The following is a 19,776-nucleotide window of genomic DNA, read 5'->3' on the forward strand; positions in this document are numbered from 1 at the left end:
TTCTTGTAGTACTACATGACTCTTTGGCCAAGTTAAGTGAATCACAAATGTATCCTCATGGGTAAGTTAAAACAATCAGTTTTGACTTGATTTTTTTAAACCAGTCTGAAAACATTTTAAAGATGCCGCCCATGTTTTTCACCTTTACAATTATATCTCATGGTAGTTGCCTCAGTAAATCTTAGAAATAACTTTCTAATTGGATAGGTCATCATTTCCATTTTAATTCAAATGATTAATTTCCAAACCAAAGGCATACCAGTTGTAGTAATTTGTATGATTGTGTTAGCGATAATAGAGTAATTAGAGTTGATGCAGATTCCTTAGGCTAAAGTCATAGGTCTAATTGTGTTCCAGTAGATGACTGTTAGGGAGATTGCCATCTTCCTTAAGAAGATGTTGAAGAGCTCAGAGTTCAGATTGCCTGTGTTGGTGCCTTGTGTTCATCATTTACTGGCTGTGTTCCTTGGGCAAGTTTAGCTTCTCTGGACCTCTGTTTCCTTATCTGTAAAATAGGGATTATAATAGTTCTGACCTCATGGGGTTTTTATGAACTAAATGAATTTACTGTATGTAAAGCACTTAGAATAGTGCCTAGCCTGTAGTAATTGTTCAATACCTGATTGCCATTGTGATCTTCTAGTCCATAAAATAGCCTAAAACAGCACAGTCTTCTTGACCTGACCATCCTCATTCTATTTGTTAGGTTACACACTCCTACACTGTGCTGCAGCCTGGGGTCGTTTGGAAACTTTGAAAGCACTGGTGGAATTGGATGTTGATATAGAATCTCTGAACTTCCAGGAAGAGCGAGCTCGAGATGTTGCTGCTCGGTATTCCCAGACTGAGTGTGTTGAGTTCCTGGACCGGGCAGGTAAGGAGCTCACAAGGTAGGAAAGTAGAAAGTAGAAAACTGACTCAAGTTACAGGGTTATAGGCTATGTATTTAACAAAGCAAAGAGGTGATAAACATTTTCACCTTCTATCAAGATGTTTTATTTGTAGGCCTAACCATAGTCACTGGTGGTGATAATATGTGAAATCTGCCTTTTTTGTTGTTGTTGTTGCTATTTTGCTATTGGCCTAAAACATTGTACTTAATAGAAACTATATTGGTTGGAAGCTGGTTGATTTATCACCTTCTAACAATTTCACCAATAATTTTCTATAAGAATATGTGTATAAAATATGTTCAAGGCCATTTTCTGAGAGACCTAGGCAGAGTGGACCATTTCTTAAATGTTTAAAAAAAATGGCATACTTGAGGAATATATTTGATTCCCCAGGTAGAAACAATTGTAATAATTTAAAATGGTTTGCTAGGCAAAATTAATCTATGGTGGTAGAAGTCAGAATAGCAGGTATCATTGTGGCATGAGGGGGACTTCTGGGGCATAATATATTTTTCTTAATTTGGTTGCTGTTTACAAGGTGTGCTCATTTGTGAAAATTCATTGAGCTGTACACTTATAAATTTTGCACTTTTCTATATGTATGTTATGCTTTAATCAAAGGTCAAAAAACTATGTACTGTTTTGAGTTTCACTAATATTTTTCTTACATCATTTCCGTAATCCTGTAGAATAGAGCTTAGAGATTTCACGAAGATATACCTGTGTAATTATGTAGGCATACAAACATTAGTTAAAAAACTAGTACTAAGGAAGTTCATGGCATTCATGTTACATAGTTATCTGCATTTGTGTTTTTTTAGCAAGCATTTATTAAATGCCCACTATGAGCATAGCACCGTTGTGGTACAATTAATTGTTCCTGCCCTCTGGACATTTGTTAGGCGAGGGATGATAACCTGTAGACACACTCTAGAGTTAAATAACAATATCAGAAAGACTATAATTAAGGGTTAAAAGGGGCAGAGCAAGTGGTACATGCTGTGGGGTGGTCAGAGAACATGAAGTCAGAGCATGGTGGAGTTGAGGTGGGCCTTGAAGAAAGGGTGGGATTTGCATACACAGTGTAAGGGGAAAGGGTGTGAGCAAAATCTTATGAATGAAAGTGACATGTTGGGGAAGAAGTGATGAGATTGCCTTACTAGAATAGCAAGTCATAATTTACACAACTAGGCTACGACACAGGCAGAAGTACATGGGCTTTTGAATCAGATTGCTTGAGTTTAAATACTGGTGTCTCTACTTGAAACCTATGTGACCTTGGACAAAATACTTAAATTCTTTATACTTCAGTCTTAATTTCCAGAAAAGGGAGCCAATAATAGTTCTTACCTCTTGCGGGCATCGTTGTGAGAATGAGATGAGATGATATTAAGCACTTAGCACAACGCCTGGTGTGTGATCACACTCGAAGAATGATGCTACTATTATTACTGTCAGATTATACTCCCAAATGTCAGGCTAAGGTGATTTCATTTCTGTAGCTGTTGGAAGCCACTGAAAGATTTTACGTAGACGAGGCAGAGGTTTAGAGTGATATTTAGGAAGATTCATATGTCAGCCATAAGGAGCTTGCTTATTAGTAAAATGAGAAGGGTACTGGGAGAATTAATAGAAGTAAGGAAATTGAGGGAAGGTAGCATATTTGGGAAGAGAAAGATGAGTTATACTTTGTAGATTATTTTATACGTAATTGTCCACTTGTATTGAATATTTTCTAGGGGCATTATTTCTGTCAATACCTTCGATTTTGTGATTTTATATATATATATGTGTATATATATATATATGCGAAAAGAAAATAGCGAAGAATTTAATTGATCCCTTCATGAATAGTTATTGTAGGTGAAATTCACATTATATAATATAAAATCCTTTTTTTTTTAAACATCTTTATTGGAGTATAATTGCTTTACAATGGTGTGTTAGTTTCTGCTTTATAACAAAGTGAATCAGTCATACATATACATATGTTCCCATATCTCTTCCTTCTTGCGTCTCCCTCCCTCCCACACTCCCTATCCCACCCCTCTAGGTGGTCACAAAGCACCAAGCTGATCTCCCTGTGCTGTGCGGCTGCTTCCCACTAGCTATCTATTTTACGTTTGGTAGTGTATATATGTCCATGCCACTCTCTCACTTTGTCACAGTTTACCCTTCCCCCTCCCCATATCCTTAAGTCCATTCTCTAGTAGGTCTGTATCTTTATTCCTGTCTTATCCCTAGGTTCTTCATGACTTTTTTTTTTCTTAGATTCCATATATATGTGTTAGCATACGGTATTTATTTTTCTCTTTCTGACTTACTTCACTCTGTATGACAGACTCTAGGTCCATCCACCTCACTACAAATAACTCAATTTCATTTCTTTTTATGGCTGAGTAATATTCCATTGTATATATGTGCCACATCTTCTTTATCCATTCATCTGATGATGGACACTTAGGTTACTTCCATGTCCTGGCTATTGTAAATAGAGCTGCAATGAACATTTTGGTACATGACCGTTTTTGAATTATGGTTTTCTTAGGGTATATGCCCAGTAGTGGGATTGCTGGGTCATATGGTAGTTCTATTTGTAGTTTTTTAAGGAGCCTCCATACTGTTCTCCATAGTGGCTGTATCAATTTACATTCCCACCGGCAGTGCAAGAGTGTTCCCTTTTCTCCACACCCTCTCCAGCATTTATTGTTTGTAGATTTTTTTTTTTTTTTTTGTGGTACACGGGCCTCTCACTGTTGTGGCCTCTCCCGTCGTGGAGCACAGGCTCCGGACGCGCAGGCTCAGCGGCCATGGCTTACGGGCCCAGCTGCTCCGCAGCATGTGGGACCCTCCTGGACAGGGGCACGAACCCGCGTCCCCTGCATTGGCAGACGGACTCTCAACCACTGCGCCACCAGGGAAGCCCAATTGTTTGTAGATTTTTTGATGATGGCCATTCTGACTGGTGTGAGATGATATCTTGTTGTAATTTTGATTTGCATTTCTCTAATGATTAATGATGTTGATCATTCTTTCATGTGTTTGTTGCCAATCTGTATATCTTCTTTGGAGAAATGTCTATTTAGGTCTTCTGCCCATTTTTGGATTGGGTTGTTTGTTGTTTTGTTATTGAGCTGCATGAGCTGCTTGTAAATTTTGGAGATTAATCCTTTGTCAGTTGCTTCATTTGCAAATATTTTCTCCCATTCTGAGGGTTGTCTTTTCGTCATGTTTATGGTTTCCTTTGCTGTGCAAAAGCTTTTAAGTTTCATTAGGTTCCAATTTTTTACTTTTGTTTTTATTTCCATTTCTCTAGGAGGTGGGTCAAAAAGGATCTTGCTGTGATTTATGTCCTAGAGTGTTCTGCCTATGTTTTCCTCTAAGAATTTGATAGTGTCTGGCCTTACATTTAGGTCTTTAATCCATTTTGAGCTTATTTTTGTGTATGGTGTTAGGGAGTGTTCTAATCTCATACTTTTACATGTACCTGTCCAGTTTTCCCAGCACCACTTATTGAAGAGGCTGTCTTTTCTCCACTGTATGTTCTTGCCTCCTTTATCAAAGATAAGGTGACCATATATGCATGGGTTTATCTCTGGGCTTTCTATCCTGTTCCATTGATCTATATTTCTGTTTCTGTGCCAGTACCATGCTGTCTTGATTACTGTAGCTCTGTAGTATAGTCTGAAGTCAGGGAGCCTGATTCCTCCAGCTCCATTTTTTGTTCTCAAGGTTGCTTTGGCTATTCAGGGTCTTTTGTGTTTCCATACAAATTGTGAAATTTTTTGTTCTAGTTCTGTGTAAAATCCATTTTTGAAGAATGACCCATGGCATTTAGAAAACACAATCCAGGAACAAATTTTGCTGTAACTTTTCTGAAAGTTTGGGGCTTATGGTGTTAAGTTTCATTGGTTTTGTTATCAAATGCAAGTCCCTGTGTCTGACATGCAGTGAGGCCAAACAATACCAAAACGTTGGAGTTTGGAGCACAGAAAGGTTTATTGCAGGGCCATGCAAGGAGGTGGGTGGCTTATACCTTAAAAACCCCGAACTCCCTGAAAGCTTTCAGCAAAGCCCTTTTATAGGAAAGGTGAGGGAGGGTCATGGTTAGTTGTTGCAAACGTCTTGGTGTCAGATTCTTTGTTCTTGAGGTCAGGTCATGGTCAGGTCATGATGTTCCTGTAAACCTCCACCAAAATAAACATTATTCTGTGTTCTGACAAGGGCAAGATCCCAAGGCTGTACTTTCATCCTCTGAGGTCCAGGCCTGGCCAAGAGGAGGGGTCCCTGCATGAGCCGGTTACCCTGCCGGGGAGCGTTTGTCCACCACCCAGTCTGAGTCCTCCCGCCAGTGCCCAGCCCCGGCTGAGGAGGCAGATCTCAGCTGGCGGAACGCTTAGGGCCAGGTCCCCAGACCCTGCCCAGCCGTCATCACTGAGGAAGTCAGGTGCCCAGGACCCAACTGGCCCTCTGACTCCTCAGGGCACCCAAACAGTGGCCGGGACCCATGGAGATGTCACTGCCCTTTGGTTGAGGAGGTGGGGATGGGGGAGAGATTCGTTGCTGCTTCCAGGCCTGGGCCTGGCCAGTGGGCGGCTTTGGCGAGTGCTCTGGAGCTCTGTGGGACATAGCCCTCAGCCTGTCCTTGGGCCTCCCAGCTCACCTGCCAGGCACGAAGCCAGAGGGCCTGGAGGGCCCGAGGGAGAAGGACGCGATCCACCTCTCACTGCACTCTCTGCCATGAGGACCACTGTGAGGCTGACTGTTGGCAGAGCGGGACCTCTAACCGCCAAGCCAACGGTCATGCTAAAGGCCGCGTGCCTGCCCCACTTTCCATCTCCCTCATGTCCATCTGTTTAGTTTGGGTCCTTACAGTCTTAGGGGAATTAGACCTACCATTTCCTAGTGATGAAGATAAGAAGACTATAATACTATAAACTAGTCTTCTGTTTCCAGATCAATGATGGGATTGCAAGGATTGGCGCTTCATGGTAATGTAGCTGTGAAATGTCAAAACACAAACTATGCAACATAAAATGTAACATTTGTTTAATTCAGACTGAACAAGAGTATAAACCACTTCCATTTCTTGCTCTAATGATGAGAGGTTTACGGGGCTGAGGACTCCCTACCCAAGAGACTCCTCTATACTACTGAAAATTTGACTATTAGAGATAAATTTCATTGGGTCTTCGAGGTTCGTAGACTTTTGAAGTGTTCAAGGGTCCTCCATTAATAGAGATACATATAAGTGTTCTCTTAGAGGGAATTAGTTGACAGTTCAGAGCTCTGAAGGTATGGAGCAGACATTCATGGACATGTGGGAGTAGGGTTGTGGTTAGGCAAGAGTGGAAGTAAGTAGGGGAGTGGAAAGTGGAACCATAAACAAACTTTTAATAATCCACAATAACCCAAGGCAGGCACTGTTCTCTTCTGTTATTTATAAAGACTGTAGCATTATCTATTACTGTACAAAGGATTGTTTTTTTAAAAGTTTTTTTCCCCTTATATTGATGGGAGGTATATTATAGATCTGGTATATTTTTCTGGGATTCTTCAACATGTTGTTAAGAAAATCTGTCCTAGTCTCAGACCAGTCTCTCAGCTTTTGTTTGGAAAATACGGAAACCATATTTAAAAAAAAAATTGAGGTGACTGATCAACAAAAGTGTGGAATATTTAAAAAAACTGAGGCATCTTATCAACAAAAGCTTGAAATTAAAAAAGTGTTGATACTTAATTCCTCATTTATTTTACTGAAAATGGAAACATTTATACTTAAAAAAATTAATCTGTTCCTTAGTATTTCCATACCATTTTAACAATATGAGATGGGAAATTAAACGTCTCAGTGTGGCCATAAAATTTGCTCAGGAAACTAAGAAAAATCACAAATATTATTTAAATCAGAGATTTACTGAAACACTAAATGAAGATTCTGTTCTACACATTGCTTAATGATTAGTAATCGAACGCATTGAAAAGGACAAAGCACTTAAACACGAAGCAGTGATCGTATACAGTTTTTCCCCATTACTTTTAGTGAGTATGGAGCCGTTTTAGCTGAATAGAAATAACTGTTCAATCCAGACTTTGTTGGAAGGTTTCCTTAAAGAACCTGGCAAAAAATTTACAAAGGATGCCAAAGAACGATTTTTGTCCTTACATGAGTTCTCGCAATAGATTTCTTGTGTAGTCTTCATAATGGACTGAGCTATATTTGCATATGGATATGTCTAGTATCCTCTGGCTCCTTCTCCTTCACTCTTCTTCCCCTTTAGTTTTTGGTGCTTGACTTTCTTAGCTGGAGGATGATGGGACACCTGATTCAGGTACTTGGGGATCATTGATGTTGTGGCCACCGGTCTGCAGAGTATTTGGTCAATGTCATAGATGGGCTGGCTTTCTAGATCATTACCAGCTGTATCTAAGGAGGCTTGTTTCTTCAGTTAAAAGGAGAAAAAAACATATTAGAGATTTTTTTATTACTGTAGTTCAAATTAAATTTGTTTTCTGGATATATACACTTAAACTCCAAATACCACATGTTAGTTATTTATGCAAAGAAAAAGTTACTGTAGATGAAAGGTATAAATGCAGAAGAAATGCTCTTTTTTATATGCCCTTGTATAAGGTTATAGCGATCATTATCACCATCGGCAAACATTTAATAAGTACTTTCTGTGATTAGAGCATTCTGCTGGGAGGAATTATTTGAATATTAGTAAAATATTTTCCTTTACTAAACAACCTTAAGGTATAATGTGATAAAGTCATAGTAATTTTATAAATATCTAATTGTTGTGAAGGTCAATGAGCTTTTAAGATTGCCTCAAAATATGGTGTCACTGGCAAAGTGGGAAATTAGTTTAAGAGTGCTATTTTCCAGAAAGTTATACTAAAATTAGAAATTAGTTTGCAGTCCATTAAAAAAATACATGCCGACTTTTGTATACTTAGCTTTCTTAGACAGATCGGGAAGGGATCTAACAAAATGTTGTTCCATATCCTTAATTTTATGGATCAGGCAGCTGAGAAAGATACAGTGACTTACCTAAGGGCCCAGACAGATACCTTCACTTCCTATGCATTCTATTCACTGTAGCTCACTACTTTCTTGGTGTGTTTCGTAACTTAAAATAATCGATCTAAAATTAACAGGTTATTTTAAGGACCTTCTAATTGAGTACACCTTTGCTGAACACCTGACATATGCAAGAAACTGCTACATGCTGGGGATGAATGGTGGAAATTGGGGAGGTTATGAAGAAGAATAAGACATGGTTCTTTCTCTCAAAGAAGATGATAATCTTATCTTTTAAACTCTTTGATATTCTATAACTATTATTATTTGCATCATTAATTCACCTTTTTTGTGTGTTTCTTCCATTTCAGCCACAGGTAATGAGCAGATAAAACAGACAGGATGGAAAAGAGAACTTGTACTAAAATATAAATAAGATGTAAAAGACACTGAAATATATCCGTACTAGCAAAATTGCAGCATAGTTTGTTCAGAGGGTAAGGTAGACGGTGAGATGGAGAAGGCTTAACTTTCAAATGATGTGTTTCTTCTGGAAAAATCTCCCATCCAACCTTTGTCCAGGTAGTACCATCACAAATGCAGAAACTCTCCCTGAAGAAGCAGAGAAACAACAGAGGAAAAATCAGGGATAGTCCTTGAGAAGGCATCTTTCTTTCTCAAATGGAAAAAAGCGTTTATAGTCAAAAATTGGTTACAGACAGAGCAGAAATGCCCTGAGTATTAGTTAACATGGTGTTCCAGTCAAAGCACTGAAGATACTTTTACTGGTCAGCAAAATATACACTGATGATCACTGTAACATCATCAGTCATAGTGATTCAGGGATAAATTCAGTGATGTCATAGAGAACCACACTGGACTGAAAAGGTGTTGCCTAGCCAATCACCTTGGATTTCTTAGGAACACTTTTTCTTGTTTTTTTCCAGAATAGTTTGAGCCTCTTCAGTTTTCTGAAAAACAAATACTTTACTAATATTTTGCTAGCTAATAAATTTAAATTGTAATTATCGTAATAGAATTTCATGGAAACAACTTACCTATATCCTTTCCAACGCTTTTTTTTTTTTTACATCTTTATTGGACTATAATTGCTTTACAATGGTGTGTTAGTTTCTGCTGTATAACAAAGTGAATCAGCTATATGTATACATATATCCTCCCAAATCCCCTCCCTCTGCATCTCCCTCCCACCCTCCCTATCCCATCCCTCTAGGTGGTCACAAAGCATGGAGCTGATCTCCCTGTGCTATGCGGCTGCTTCCCACTAGCTATCTATTTTACATTTGGTAGTGTATATATGTCCATGCCACTCTCTCACTTCGTCCCAGCTTACCTTTCCCCTCCCAGTGTACTCAAGTTCATTCTCTATGTCTTTATTCCTGTCCTGCCCCTAGGTTCTTCAGCACCATTTTTTTTTTTAAGATTCCATATATATGTGTTAGCGTACAGTATTTGTTTTTCTCTTTCTGACTTATTTCACTCTGTATGATAGACTCTAGGTCCACCTCACTACAAATAACTGAATTTCGTTTCTTTTTATGGCTGAGCAAAATTCCATTGTGTATATGTGCCACATCTTCTTTATCCATTCATCGGATCTTTGTCCATCCATGTTGATGGCCAGTTAGGTCGCTTCCATGTCCTGGCTATTGTAAATAGCGTTGTAATGAACATTGTGGTGCATGACTCTTTTTGAATTGTGATTTTCTCAGGTTATATGCCCAGTAGTGGGATTGCTGGGTCATATGGTAGTTCTATTTTTAGTTTTTTAAGGAACTTCCATACTGTTCTCCATAGTGGCTGTATCAATTTACATTCCCGCCAACAGTGCAAGAGGGTTCCCTTTTCTCCACACCCCCTCCAGCATTTATTGTTTGTAGATTTTTTTTTTTTTTTTTGTGGTACACGGGCCTCTCACTGTTGTGGCCTCTCCTGTTGCGGAGCACAGGCTCCGGACGCGCAGGCTCAGCGACCATGGCTTATGGGCCTAGCCGCTCCGCGGCATGTGGGATCTTCCCGGACCGGGGCACGAACCCATGTCCCCTGCATCGGCAGGCGGACTCTCAACCACTGCGCCACCAGGGAAGCCCAATTGTTTGTAGATTTTTTGAAGATGGCCATTCTGACTGGTATGAGGTGATACCTCATTGTAGTTTTGATTTGCATTTCTCTAATGATTACTGATGTTGAGCATCTTTTCATGTGTTTGTTAGCAATCTGTATATCTTCTTTGGAGAAAAGTCTATTTAGGTCTTCTGCCCATTTTTGGATTGGATTGTTCGTTTTTTTTGATATTGAGCTGCATGAGCTGCTTGTATATTTTGGAAACTAATCCTTTGTCAGTTGCTTCGTTTGCAAATATTTTCTCCCATTCTGAGGGTTGTCTTTTCATCATGTTTACAGTTTCCTTTGCTGTGCAAAAGCTTTTAAGTTTCATTAGGTCCATTTGTTTATTTTTATTTCAGTATCTCTAGGAGGTGGGTCAAAAAAGATCTGTGATTTTTGTCATAGAGTGTTCTGCCTATGTTTTCCTCTAAGAGTTTTATAGTCTCTGGCCTTGCATTTAGGTCTTTAATCCATTTTGAGTTTATTTTTGTGTATGGTGTTAGGGAGTGTTCTAATTTCATTCCTTTACATGTAGCTGTCCAGTTTTCCCAGCACCACTTATTGAAGAGGCTGTCTTCATTGTGTATTCTTGCCTCCTCTATCAAGATAAGTTGACATATGTGTGTAGGTTTATCTCTGGGCTTTCTATCCTGTTCTATTAATCTATATTTCTGTTTTTGTGCCAGTACTATACTGTCTTGATTACTGTAGCTTTGTAGTATAGTCTGAAGTCAAGGAGCCTGATTCCTCCAGCTCCGTTTTTCTTTATCAAGATTGCTTGGGCTATTCAGGATCTTTTGTGTTTCCTTACAAATTGTGAAATTTTTTGTTCTAGTTCTGTGAAAACTGCCATTGGTAGTTTGATAGGGATTGCATTGAATCTGTAGATTGCTTTGGGTAGTATAGTCGTTTTTACAATGTTGATTCTTCCAATCCAAGAACATGGTATATGTCTCCATCTGTTTGTATCATCTTTAATTTCTTTCATCAGTGTCTTATAGTTTTCTGCATACAGGTCTTTTGTCTCCTTGGGTAGGTTTATTCCTAGGTATTTTATTCTTTTTGTTGCAGTGGTAAATGGAAGTGTTACCTTAATTTCTCTTTCAGATTTTTCATCATTAGTGTATAGGAATGCAAGAGATTTCTGTGCATTAATTTTGTATCCTGCTACTTTGCCAAATTCATTGATTAGCTCTAGTAGTTTTCTGGTAGCATCTTTAGGATTCTCTATGTATAGTATCATGTTATCTGAAAACAGTGACAGTTTTATTTCTTCTTTTCTGATTTGGATTCCTTTTATTTCTTTTTCTTCTCTGATTGCTGTGGCTAAATTCCAAAACTATGTTGACTAAGAGAGGTGAGAGTGGGCAACCTTGTCTTGTTGTTGGTCTTAGTGGAAATGCTTTCAATTTTTCACCATTGAGAACAATGTTGGCTGTGGGTTTGTCATATATGGCCTTTATTATGTTTAGGTAAGTTGCCTCTATGCCTACTGGAGGGTTTTTATCATAAATGGGTGTTGAATTTTGTCAGAAGCTTCTTCTGCATCTGTTGAGATTATCATACGGTTTTTCTCCTTCCGTTTGTTAATATGGTGTATCACATTGATTGATTTGCATATGTTAAAGAATCCTTCCATTCCTGGGATAAACCCCACTTGATCATGGTGTATGATCTTTTTAATGTTCTGTTGGACTCTGTTTGCTAGTATTTTGTTGAAGATTTTTGCATCTATGTTCATCAGTGATATTGGCCTGTATTTTTCTTTCTTTGTAACATCTTTGTCTGGTTTTGGTATCAGGGTGATGGTGGCCTCATAGAATGAGTTTGGGAGTGTTCCTCCATCTGCTATATTTTGGAAGAGTTTGAGAAGGATAGGTGTTAGCTCTTCTCTAAATGTTTGATAGAATTCGCCTGTGAAGCCATCTGGTCCTGGGCTTTTGTTTGTTGGAAGATATTTAATCACAGTTTCAATTTCATTACTTGTGACCAGTCTGCTTTTATTTTCTATTTCTTCCTGGTTAAGTTTTGGAAGGTTATGCTTTTCTAAGAATTTGTCCATTTCTTCCAGGTGTCAATTTTATTGGCATATAGCTGCTTGTAGTATTCTCTCATGATCCTTTGTATTTCTGCAGTGTCAGTTGTTACTTCTTTTTTTTAAAATTTATTTTATTTTATTTATTTTATTTTTGGCTGCATTGGGTCTTTGTTGCTGCACACGGGTTTTCTCTGGTTGCGGTGAGCGGGGGCTACTCTTCGTTGTGGTGCACAGGCTTCTCATTGTGGTGGCTTCTCTTGTTGGGAGCACGGGCTCTAGGAGCACGGGCTCTAGGTGCGCGGGCTCAGTAGTTGTGGCTCACGGGCTCTAGAGCACAGGCTCTGTAGTTGCTCCGCAGCATGTGGGATCTTCTCGGATTAGGGCTCGAACCCATGTGTCCTGCTTTGGCAGGGGGATTCTTAACCACTGTGCCACCAGGGAAGCCCCTGTTACTTCTTTTTCATTTCTAATTCTATTGATTTGAGTCTTTTCCCTTCTTTTCTTGATGAGTCTGGCTACCAGTTTATCAATTTTGTTTATCTTCTCAAAGAACCAGCTTTTAGTTTTATTGATCTTTGCTATTGTGTCCTTCATTTATTTTTTTATTTATTTCTGATCTGATTTTTATCATTATTTTCCTTCTGCTGACTTTGGGGTTTTTTTGTTCTTCTTTCTCTAATTGCTTTAGGTGTAAGGTTAGGTTGTTTATTTGAGATTTTTCTTGTTTCTTGAGATAGGATTGTATTGCTATAAACTCCCCTCTTAGAACTGCTTTTGCTATATCCTATAGGTTTTGGGTGGTCATGTTTTCATTGTCATTTGTTTCTAGGTATTTTTTGATTTCCTCTTTGATTTCTTCAGTGATCTCTTGGTTATTTAGTAGTGTGTATTGGGGTGTCTGTGAACTTACTATGCTTTTAGGCAGCCTCTCTGCTAATGGGTGGGGTTGTGTTCCTGTTTTGCTAGTTGTTTGGCATGGGGTGTCCAGCACTGGAGCTTGCTGGTCGCTGAGCGGAGCTGGGTCTTAGCCTTGAGACGGAGATCTCTGGGAGAGCTCTCGCTGATTGATATTACGTGAGGCTGGGAGGTCTGTGGTGGCCCAGTGTCCTGAACTCGGCTCTCCCACCTCAGAGGTTCAGGCCTGACACCCGGCCAGAGCACCAAGACCCTGTTAGCCACACACTCAGAAGAAAAGGGAGGAAAAAAAGAAAGAAAAATAAAATAAGTTATTAAAATTAAAAAATTAAAAAACTAATAAAAAAAAAGAGAGCAACCACACCAGTAAACAAATCCACCAATGATAACAAGTGCTGAAAACTATACTAAGATAAACATAAAAATCGGAAACTAGTCTGTTGCATACAGCAAACCCCAAGTCTACAGTTGCTCCCAAAGTTCACGGCCTCAATTTTGGGACGATTTGCTGTCTATTCATGTATTCCACAGATGCAGAGTATATCGAGTTGATTGTGGAGATTTAATGCACTGCTCCTCAGGCTGCTGGGAGAGATTTCCCTTTCTCTGTTCACACAGCTCCTGGGGTTCACCTTTGGATTTGGACCCGCCTCTGCATGTAGGTCGCCTGAGGGCATCTATTCTTCGCCCAGACAGGAGGGGGTTAAAGGAGCAGCTGATTAGGGGGCTCTGGCTCACTCAGGCTGGGGGGAGGGAGGGGTACAGTAGTTATAATTCGAATGCGGGGTGAGCCTGTGGCAGAGGCTGGCGTGACGTTGCAATAGCCTGAGGTGCCCCGTGTGTTCTCCCGGGGAAGTTGTCCCTGATCCCAGGACCCTGGCAGTGGTGGGCTGCAAGGCTCCCGGGAGGGCAGGTGGGGATAGTGACCTGTGCTTGCACATGGGATTCTTGGTGGCTGCAGTAGCATCTTTAGCATTTCATGCACGTCTCAGGTGTCTGCGCTGATAGCCGCGGCTTGCGCCTGTCTCTGGAGCTCCTTTAAGCAGCGCTCTTAATCCCCTCTCCTCACGCACCAGGAAACAAAGAGGGAAGAAAAAGTTTCTTGACTCTTAGGCAGGTCCAGACTTTTTCCCGGACTCCCTCCCGGCTAGCTGTGGCGCACTAGCCTCCTTCAGGCTGTGTTCAAGCAGCCAACCCCAGTCCTCTCCCTGGGATCCAACCTCCGAAGCCCGAGCCTCAGCTCCCAGCACCCACCAGTCCCGGCCGGCAAGTGAGCAGATAAGCCTCTCAGGCTGGTGATTGCTAGTTGGCAGCGATCCTTTGTGCAGGAATCTCTCCGCTTTGCCCTCTGCACCCCTGTTGCTGTTCTCTCCTCTGTGGCTCCGAACCTTACCACACATCCCCCCCCTCCATCTCCACCTGTGAAGGGGCTTCCTAGTGTGTGGAAACTTTTCCTTCTTCACAGCTCCCTCCCAGAGGTGCAGGTCCCATCCCTATTCTTTTGTCTCTGTTTTTTCTTTTTTCTTTTGCCCTACCCAGGTACGTGGGGAGTTTCTTGCCTTTTGGGAAGTCTGAGGTCTTCTGCCAGCATTCAGGAGGTGTTTTGTAGGAGCTGTTCCACTTCTAGATGTATTTTTGATGTATTTGTGGGGAGGAAGGTGATCTCCACGTCTTACTCCTCTGCCATCTTGAAGATCCTCCCCAACCCTTTTGAAGTATGGTACTTTCACATCTACTTACAAAGTAGCTATAGCTGTTATCATTTCATACAACCTAGCATCTGCTTCTGTTTTTTTCATTCTGGAATGTCCTTCCCTTCAAATAGTCAAGCAAATGCTGAGTCCCTCCCCCTTTTGACCTATATCTTTTTGGTGGCAATGTGGTACTATCAGGTAGTGGGTGAGGGGTGGGGAATTTGGCGTGGTAAGTGAAAAAGAGATGGTGAGGCTGCATGATATATGATAAGAAGGTGACACAGACTCTGCCTTTAAGGAACCTACAGTCTAGAGGTAGAAGCAAAAAACTACAAGACAGATTAAACTCAGAGCTAAATCATATTATAATCATGTCACAATTGATAGAACAATGAGATCTACCTGGGGGAATTAGGAGTTTCACAGAAGTGCATTTTAAAGTAAGCTTTGAAGAATGAGTAGAATTTTGGTGGGTGGCAATGCAGAGAGGGCATTTTAGGTTGAGGAAACATAATAAGCAAAGAAATTCTGTGTAAACCTTTAGACAACCATTTATAAATATTTATTGAGCACCTCCTATGTGCTAAATACCATTCTAGGAGCTGAGAATACATACACAACTAGGCATAAAACTATGTTTATGGAGTTTACTTTGTGGTAGGGAGACACAGAAAATAAAATTATCTAAATCTATGTATCTGTGCAGTGTTACGGAGAAAAATAGAGTGGTAACGGGGTTATGAAGTTGCCAGCAAGTGAGAGTGTGTTATTTTATAGAGGGCAATCAGGAGAGGCTTCTCTGTTAAGGTGATGCTTGAGCAGAGACCTGAGAAACTGAAGGAGTGAGCCTGGGAGCAGAGGAAACAGGGGGTAAATAATGGACAGGGTCTCTGGATGAATGTTGCAAGGGATGAAGCTGGAAAGATAGTTTGTGGCTAGATAGATCTTGGAAGGCCCCACATTTTATTCAGTAGTCAATAGGGAGTCATTTACAGAGTTTTGAGGAGAGGAGTGACATAATAATAAACTTATTGAGTGCTTTACTGTGTGACAGGCACTGTGTCAAGACGTCTGCATGCATTATACTATAATACATTGTGTTTAATTCTTACAACAACCCTATGAGGATGGTGCTATAATACTTCCATTTTCTAGATGGAGAAACTGAGGTTAGTGGGGTTAAGATATTGCTATGGTCTGAAAGTTTGTGTTCCCCCCAAATTCATATGTTGAAATCCTAATGCCCAATGTGATGGTATTAGGAAGTGGGGCCTTTGGGAGATGCTTAGGACATGAAGGTGGAGCCCTCATGAATGGGATTAGTGTTCTTATAAAAGAGTCCCCACAGAGTTCCCTAGCCCCATCCACTATGTGAGGGCACAGTGAGAAGGTGCTGGCAATAAAGGAAGAGGGTTTTCATTAGACTGCAACCATGTTGACAGCTTGATCTTGGACTTCCCAGCCTCCAGAACTGTGAAAAATAAGTTTCTGTTGTTTATAAACTACATAGTCTGTGGTATTTTGCAGCCTGAATGCAGTAAGACAGCTATGGTGGCATTAAGAGGATGCTTGCAGTAAGCTCCTTTCTCTACCACGCTACCCCAAATAAATATATGCTGTTAGTAAAATCGGTGTGCTTATTATATAAATGCAGTTCTATGACAAGTCCCTTAGTCCCCTCTTCCAGCTAATTCCTCTGCTAAACTTCATCCTGTATTGAAATTCTGGGGCCACTACTGACTCCAGGTCACCCAGCTGGTGGAGCCAAAACCTAAACCTTGGATTCCAGTTTAGGGAATTAATTCTGTTTGCAACATGAATGGTGGGTTTGAAGCTGTGACTGACAAAACTATTCAGCTGCAAAAACGTGCTGTCTTTCATGAAAAAGGAAGGATGACTCAGGCTGGAGCTGCAGGCCAAGAGGATGGAGCCTTACACCACAGATGATTATCCCCAGGCTTTGATACCTAATAGAATTTGCCCTGTGGGATTTCAAAATTACTTGGGAGTGTGGTGACTCCTTTTTTCCTCTAATTTCTCACTTTTGGAATGGCATTATCTATAACTGTTGCTCTATGCCTGTCCCACCATTGTATTTTGGGAGCAGAGAACTTTGTTTTCTAGTTTCACAGGTCTACAGATGGAGAGGAATTTTACCCCAAGATAGATGGATCATACTAATGTCTCATGCATACCTTGTTTAGATGATGAGATGAGACTTTTGAGCTGATGATATTTTAGATGAGCATTTGGACATGAGTTGATGTTGTAATGGGTTGAAACTTTTGGATGTTGGCATGGGGTAAATGTATTTTGCATGGGGGATATGTAGGAGTTTTGGGAGGTCAGAGGGCCGACTGTGGTAGGCTGAAAAAAGTCTGCCAAAGATATCTAGGTTCTAATCCCTGGAACCTGTGAATGTCACCTCATATGGGATTTTGCAGATCCTTAAATTAAGGATCTTCAGATGGGGAGATTATCCTGGATTATCCAGGTGGGACCTAAATGTAATTACAACTGTCTTTATTATAAGTGAGAGGCAGGAGATTTGACACAGAAGAGGAGAAGGTGATTTTTTTTTTTTTCCCCTCTGTACGCGGGCCTTTCACTGCTGTGGCCTCTCCCATTGCGGAGCACAGGCTCTGGACGCGCAGGCTCAGCGGCCATGGCTCACGGGCCCAGCCGCTCCGCGGCATGGGGGATCTTCCCAGACCGGGGCACGAACCCGCGTCCCCTGCATCGGCAGGCGGACTCTCAACCACTGCACCACCAGGGAAGCCCAGGAGAAGGTGATTTGATGATGGAGCTAGACATTGGAGTGGTGTAGTTTGATTGAAGATGGAGGAAGGAGGCACAGCCAAGGGGTACAGGCTGCCACTAGAAGTTGAAAACAGCAAGAAAATAGATTCTCCCTTCAGAGCCCCCAGAAAGAATCTCCCCTGCCAACACAATCAGCTAAACTGATTTCAGGCTTTTCGCCTCTAGAATTGTAAGGGGATAAACTATAAACTTGTGTTGCTTTAAGCCACCAAATTTATGGCAATTTGTTATAGCAGCCACAGGAAACGAATACATCAATTGTTAAATTAATTTGAGGCTAATCTACCATTTACTATAGTCAGTTGTTCTGTCTAAGAATATGGTAAAGCTTTCCATTTACTTGAGTCTTTTATTTCTCTCAAAGTGTTGTAATTTTGTTTAAACAGGTCTTGCAAATTTTGCGACGTGTGCTATAGAGAATGGAATTATTTTAAACACTTTTTTTTTTTTAAAGAGGGAAGCTATTTGAATTTATTTTGAAGGATAAAGAAGGGTAAAGCAAGTTACAGTTTTTCTCTTGGAAATGTTTTTTGTTCCTTTCCCCAGAGTAGGTATTTTGATAGACTATAGTCTCTTTGGTATCGGGTATCACATTTTATGTTTATTTGCTCTTTAAAAATTTTAGCGCAATTCTAGGAATACAGTGAGTGCCCCAAAGTGCTGTGCTAGTTGAATGTTATCCTTTTGAAGTTCCCCAAGGAAAACAACTGCAACAAATCTCCTATACAGTCTTTATAAAACTCTGGAGATATAAATGTACATTACAAGCATGTAATGTTTGTCATGCATATTTTTTGGTCTTTGTCTTATTAATATGCATTTTACTGTTCTATTCTTTCAGATGCAAGGCTGGTGCTAAAAAAATATATCGCAAACGTCTCTGCAATTGTTACAGATACAGCAAAGGGACCAGGGAAGCTTTTTAAGGAAGACAAGGTACTGCATTGTGATTATAGTTTGCTCTGAAGTCTTCCGAGATTTTTGCCTTGTATCTTTAATTTCTACACTAATGCACTAGAGGTAGGTAGCGGTCCTCACTGCTCTCTTCTCCCTCCCTTCCTTCATTTATTCCTTTTTTTTTTTTTTTGCGGTACGCGGGCCTCTCACTGTTGTGGCCTCTCCCGTTGCTGAGCACAGGCTCGGACGCGCAGGCTCAGCGGCCGTGGCTCACGGGACTAGCCGCTTCGTGGCATGTGGCATCTACCCGGATTGGGGCACGAACCCGTGTCCCCTGCATCGGCAGGCGGTCTCTCAACCACTGTGCCACCAGGGAAGCCCTTTATTTTATTTTTTATTTTTTTGCATATACATTTATTCGTGTCTCTATATTATTACAAACTATAGAGTAATGAACATCTTAAATCAGATATCAGCAGTTTGCTGCTCATGTGCAAAGAGATGGTTCTGCAATGCAAATTGAGAGGTTTTCAGTGAGGTGAAGCTCTTTTTGCATTTCTTGCACTTTCTTCTGTGAACCACCTGAGAAAGAATAAAATATCCTCGGCATTGCCCGTTGAGTTGCATGCAGCTCATACCATCCACCCGTTTTTTTCCAACCTTTGCAAACACTTTTCTTTATCACAGGCTCATTGAAAATAAAGAATTAGGGAGAAGGTGTAGACTGGCCCAAGGCTTCATGACTCTAGATTATGAGTTTCTTTATACGCACATTCCACTAATGTTAGAGCTGCACTGTCAGATATAGTAGCCCCTAGCCATATGAGATTATTTAAATTAGAATTAATTAAAATTAAATAAAATTAAAAATTCAGTTCCTCAGCCACTTTTCTAGTGCTCCTTGGCTATGTATGTCTAATGGTGACTGTATTGGACAATGCAGATACAGAACATTTCCATCATCACAAAAAGTTCTGTTGCACAGTGCTGGTTTAGAGTTACTATATAGAGTTTTATTTTTAAATAAACAAGTGGAAGGTAAATTCTTTGTTACTGTCTCTAGAATACCATCCTCAATGCATGCCGTATAAAAAATGAATGGCTGGAAACCCATTTAGAAGCTTCCATTAATGAGCTTTTTGAGCAAAAACAGCAATTGGAAGATATTGTGACTCCTATCTTCACAAAAATGGCTACACCACGTAAGTTTTGGATAAAAATGGTTTGAGTGTCAGAAAAGATGAAAATTAGGTTCAATGTTGTTATTTCTGAGATAATCTGATTTCAACAATCTTCATTAAGTAGCCATTAACCTTGTTACAGGCACTAATCTATAACTCAGTTTCATTGAGTTACAATATTAATAAT

General features: G+C 40.3%; 2 protein-coding genes across 2 annotated transcripts in view; one reads left to right on the forward strand and one right to left on the reverse strand.

The window, feature by feature from the left end:
* Positions 1-19,776, forward strand: part of SLC9C2 (solute carrier family 9 member C2 (putative)) — a 149,714-nt gene that overhangs the window by 12,502 nt on the left and 117,436 nt on the right. The window contains exons 3-5 of the mRNA XM_060296233.1: positions 707-874; positions 18,353-18,447; positions 19,472-19,610. Coding sequence (XP_060152216.1) covers positions 707-874; positions 18,353-18,447; positions 19,472-19,610 — 402 coding nt within the window. The remainder of the gene's footprint in view (positions 1-706; positions 875-18,352; positions 18,448-19,471; positions 19,611-19,776) is intronic.
* On the reverse strand, positions 7,130-8,585 carry TEX50 (testis expressed 50). The gene is made up of 2 exons (XM_030875453.1): positions 8,264-8,585; positions 7,130-7,344 (listed from the first exon to the last, which is right to left on the reverse strand). The coding sequence occupies exons 1-2, from the start codon at positions 8,583-8,585 to the stop codon at positions 7,130-7,132; spliced, it is 537 nt and encodes a 178-aa protein (XP_030731313.1).

The sequence above is a fragment of the Globicephala melas genome, chromosome 1 (genome assembly GCF_963455315.2).
Source record: "Globicephala melas chromosome 1, mGloMel1.2, whole genome shotgun sequence".
Taxonomy (NCBI): domain Eukaryota; kingdom Metazoa; phylum Chordata; class Mammalia; order Artiodactyla; family Delphinidae; genus Globicephala; species Globicephala melas.

Bases quoted from the DNA above. Each gene is read 5' to 3' on its own strand.
- TEX50 (XM_030875453.1), bottom strand. From the start codon at position 8,585: ATGCCTTCTCAAGGACTATCCCTGATTTTTCCTCTGTTGTTTCTCTGC. The intron at 7,345-8,263 runs AGGTGAATTAAT...TTTTCTCCTTTT, and splicing joins ATGGAAGAAACACACAAAAA to AACTGAAGAAACAAGCCTCC.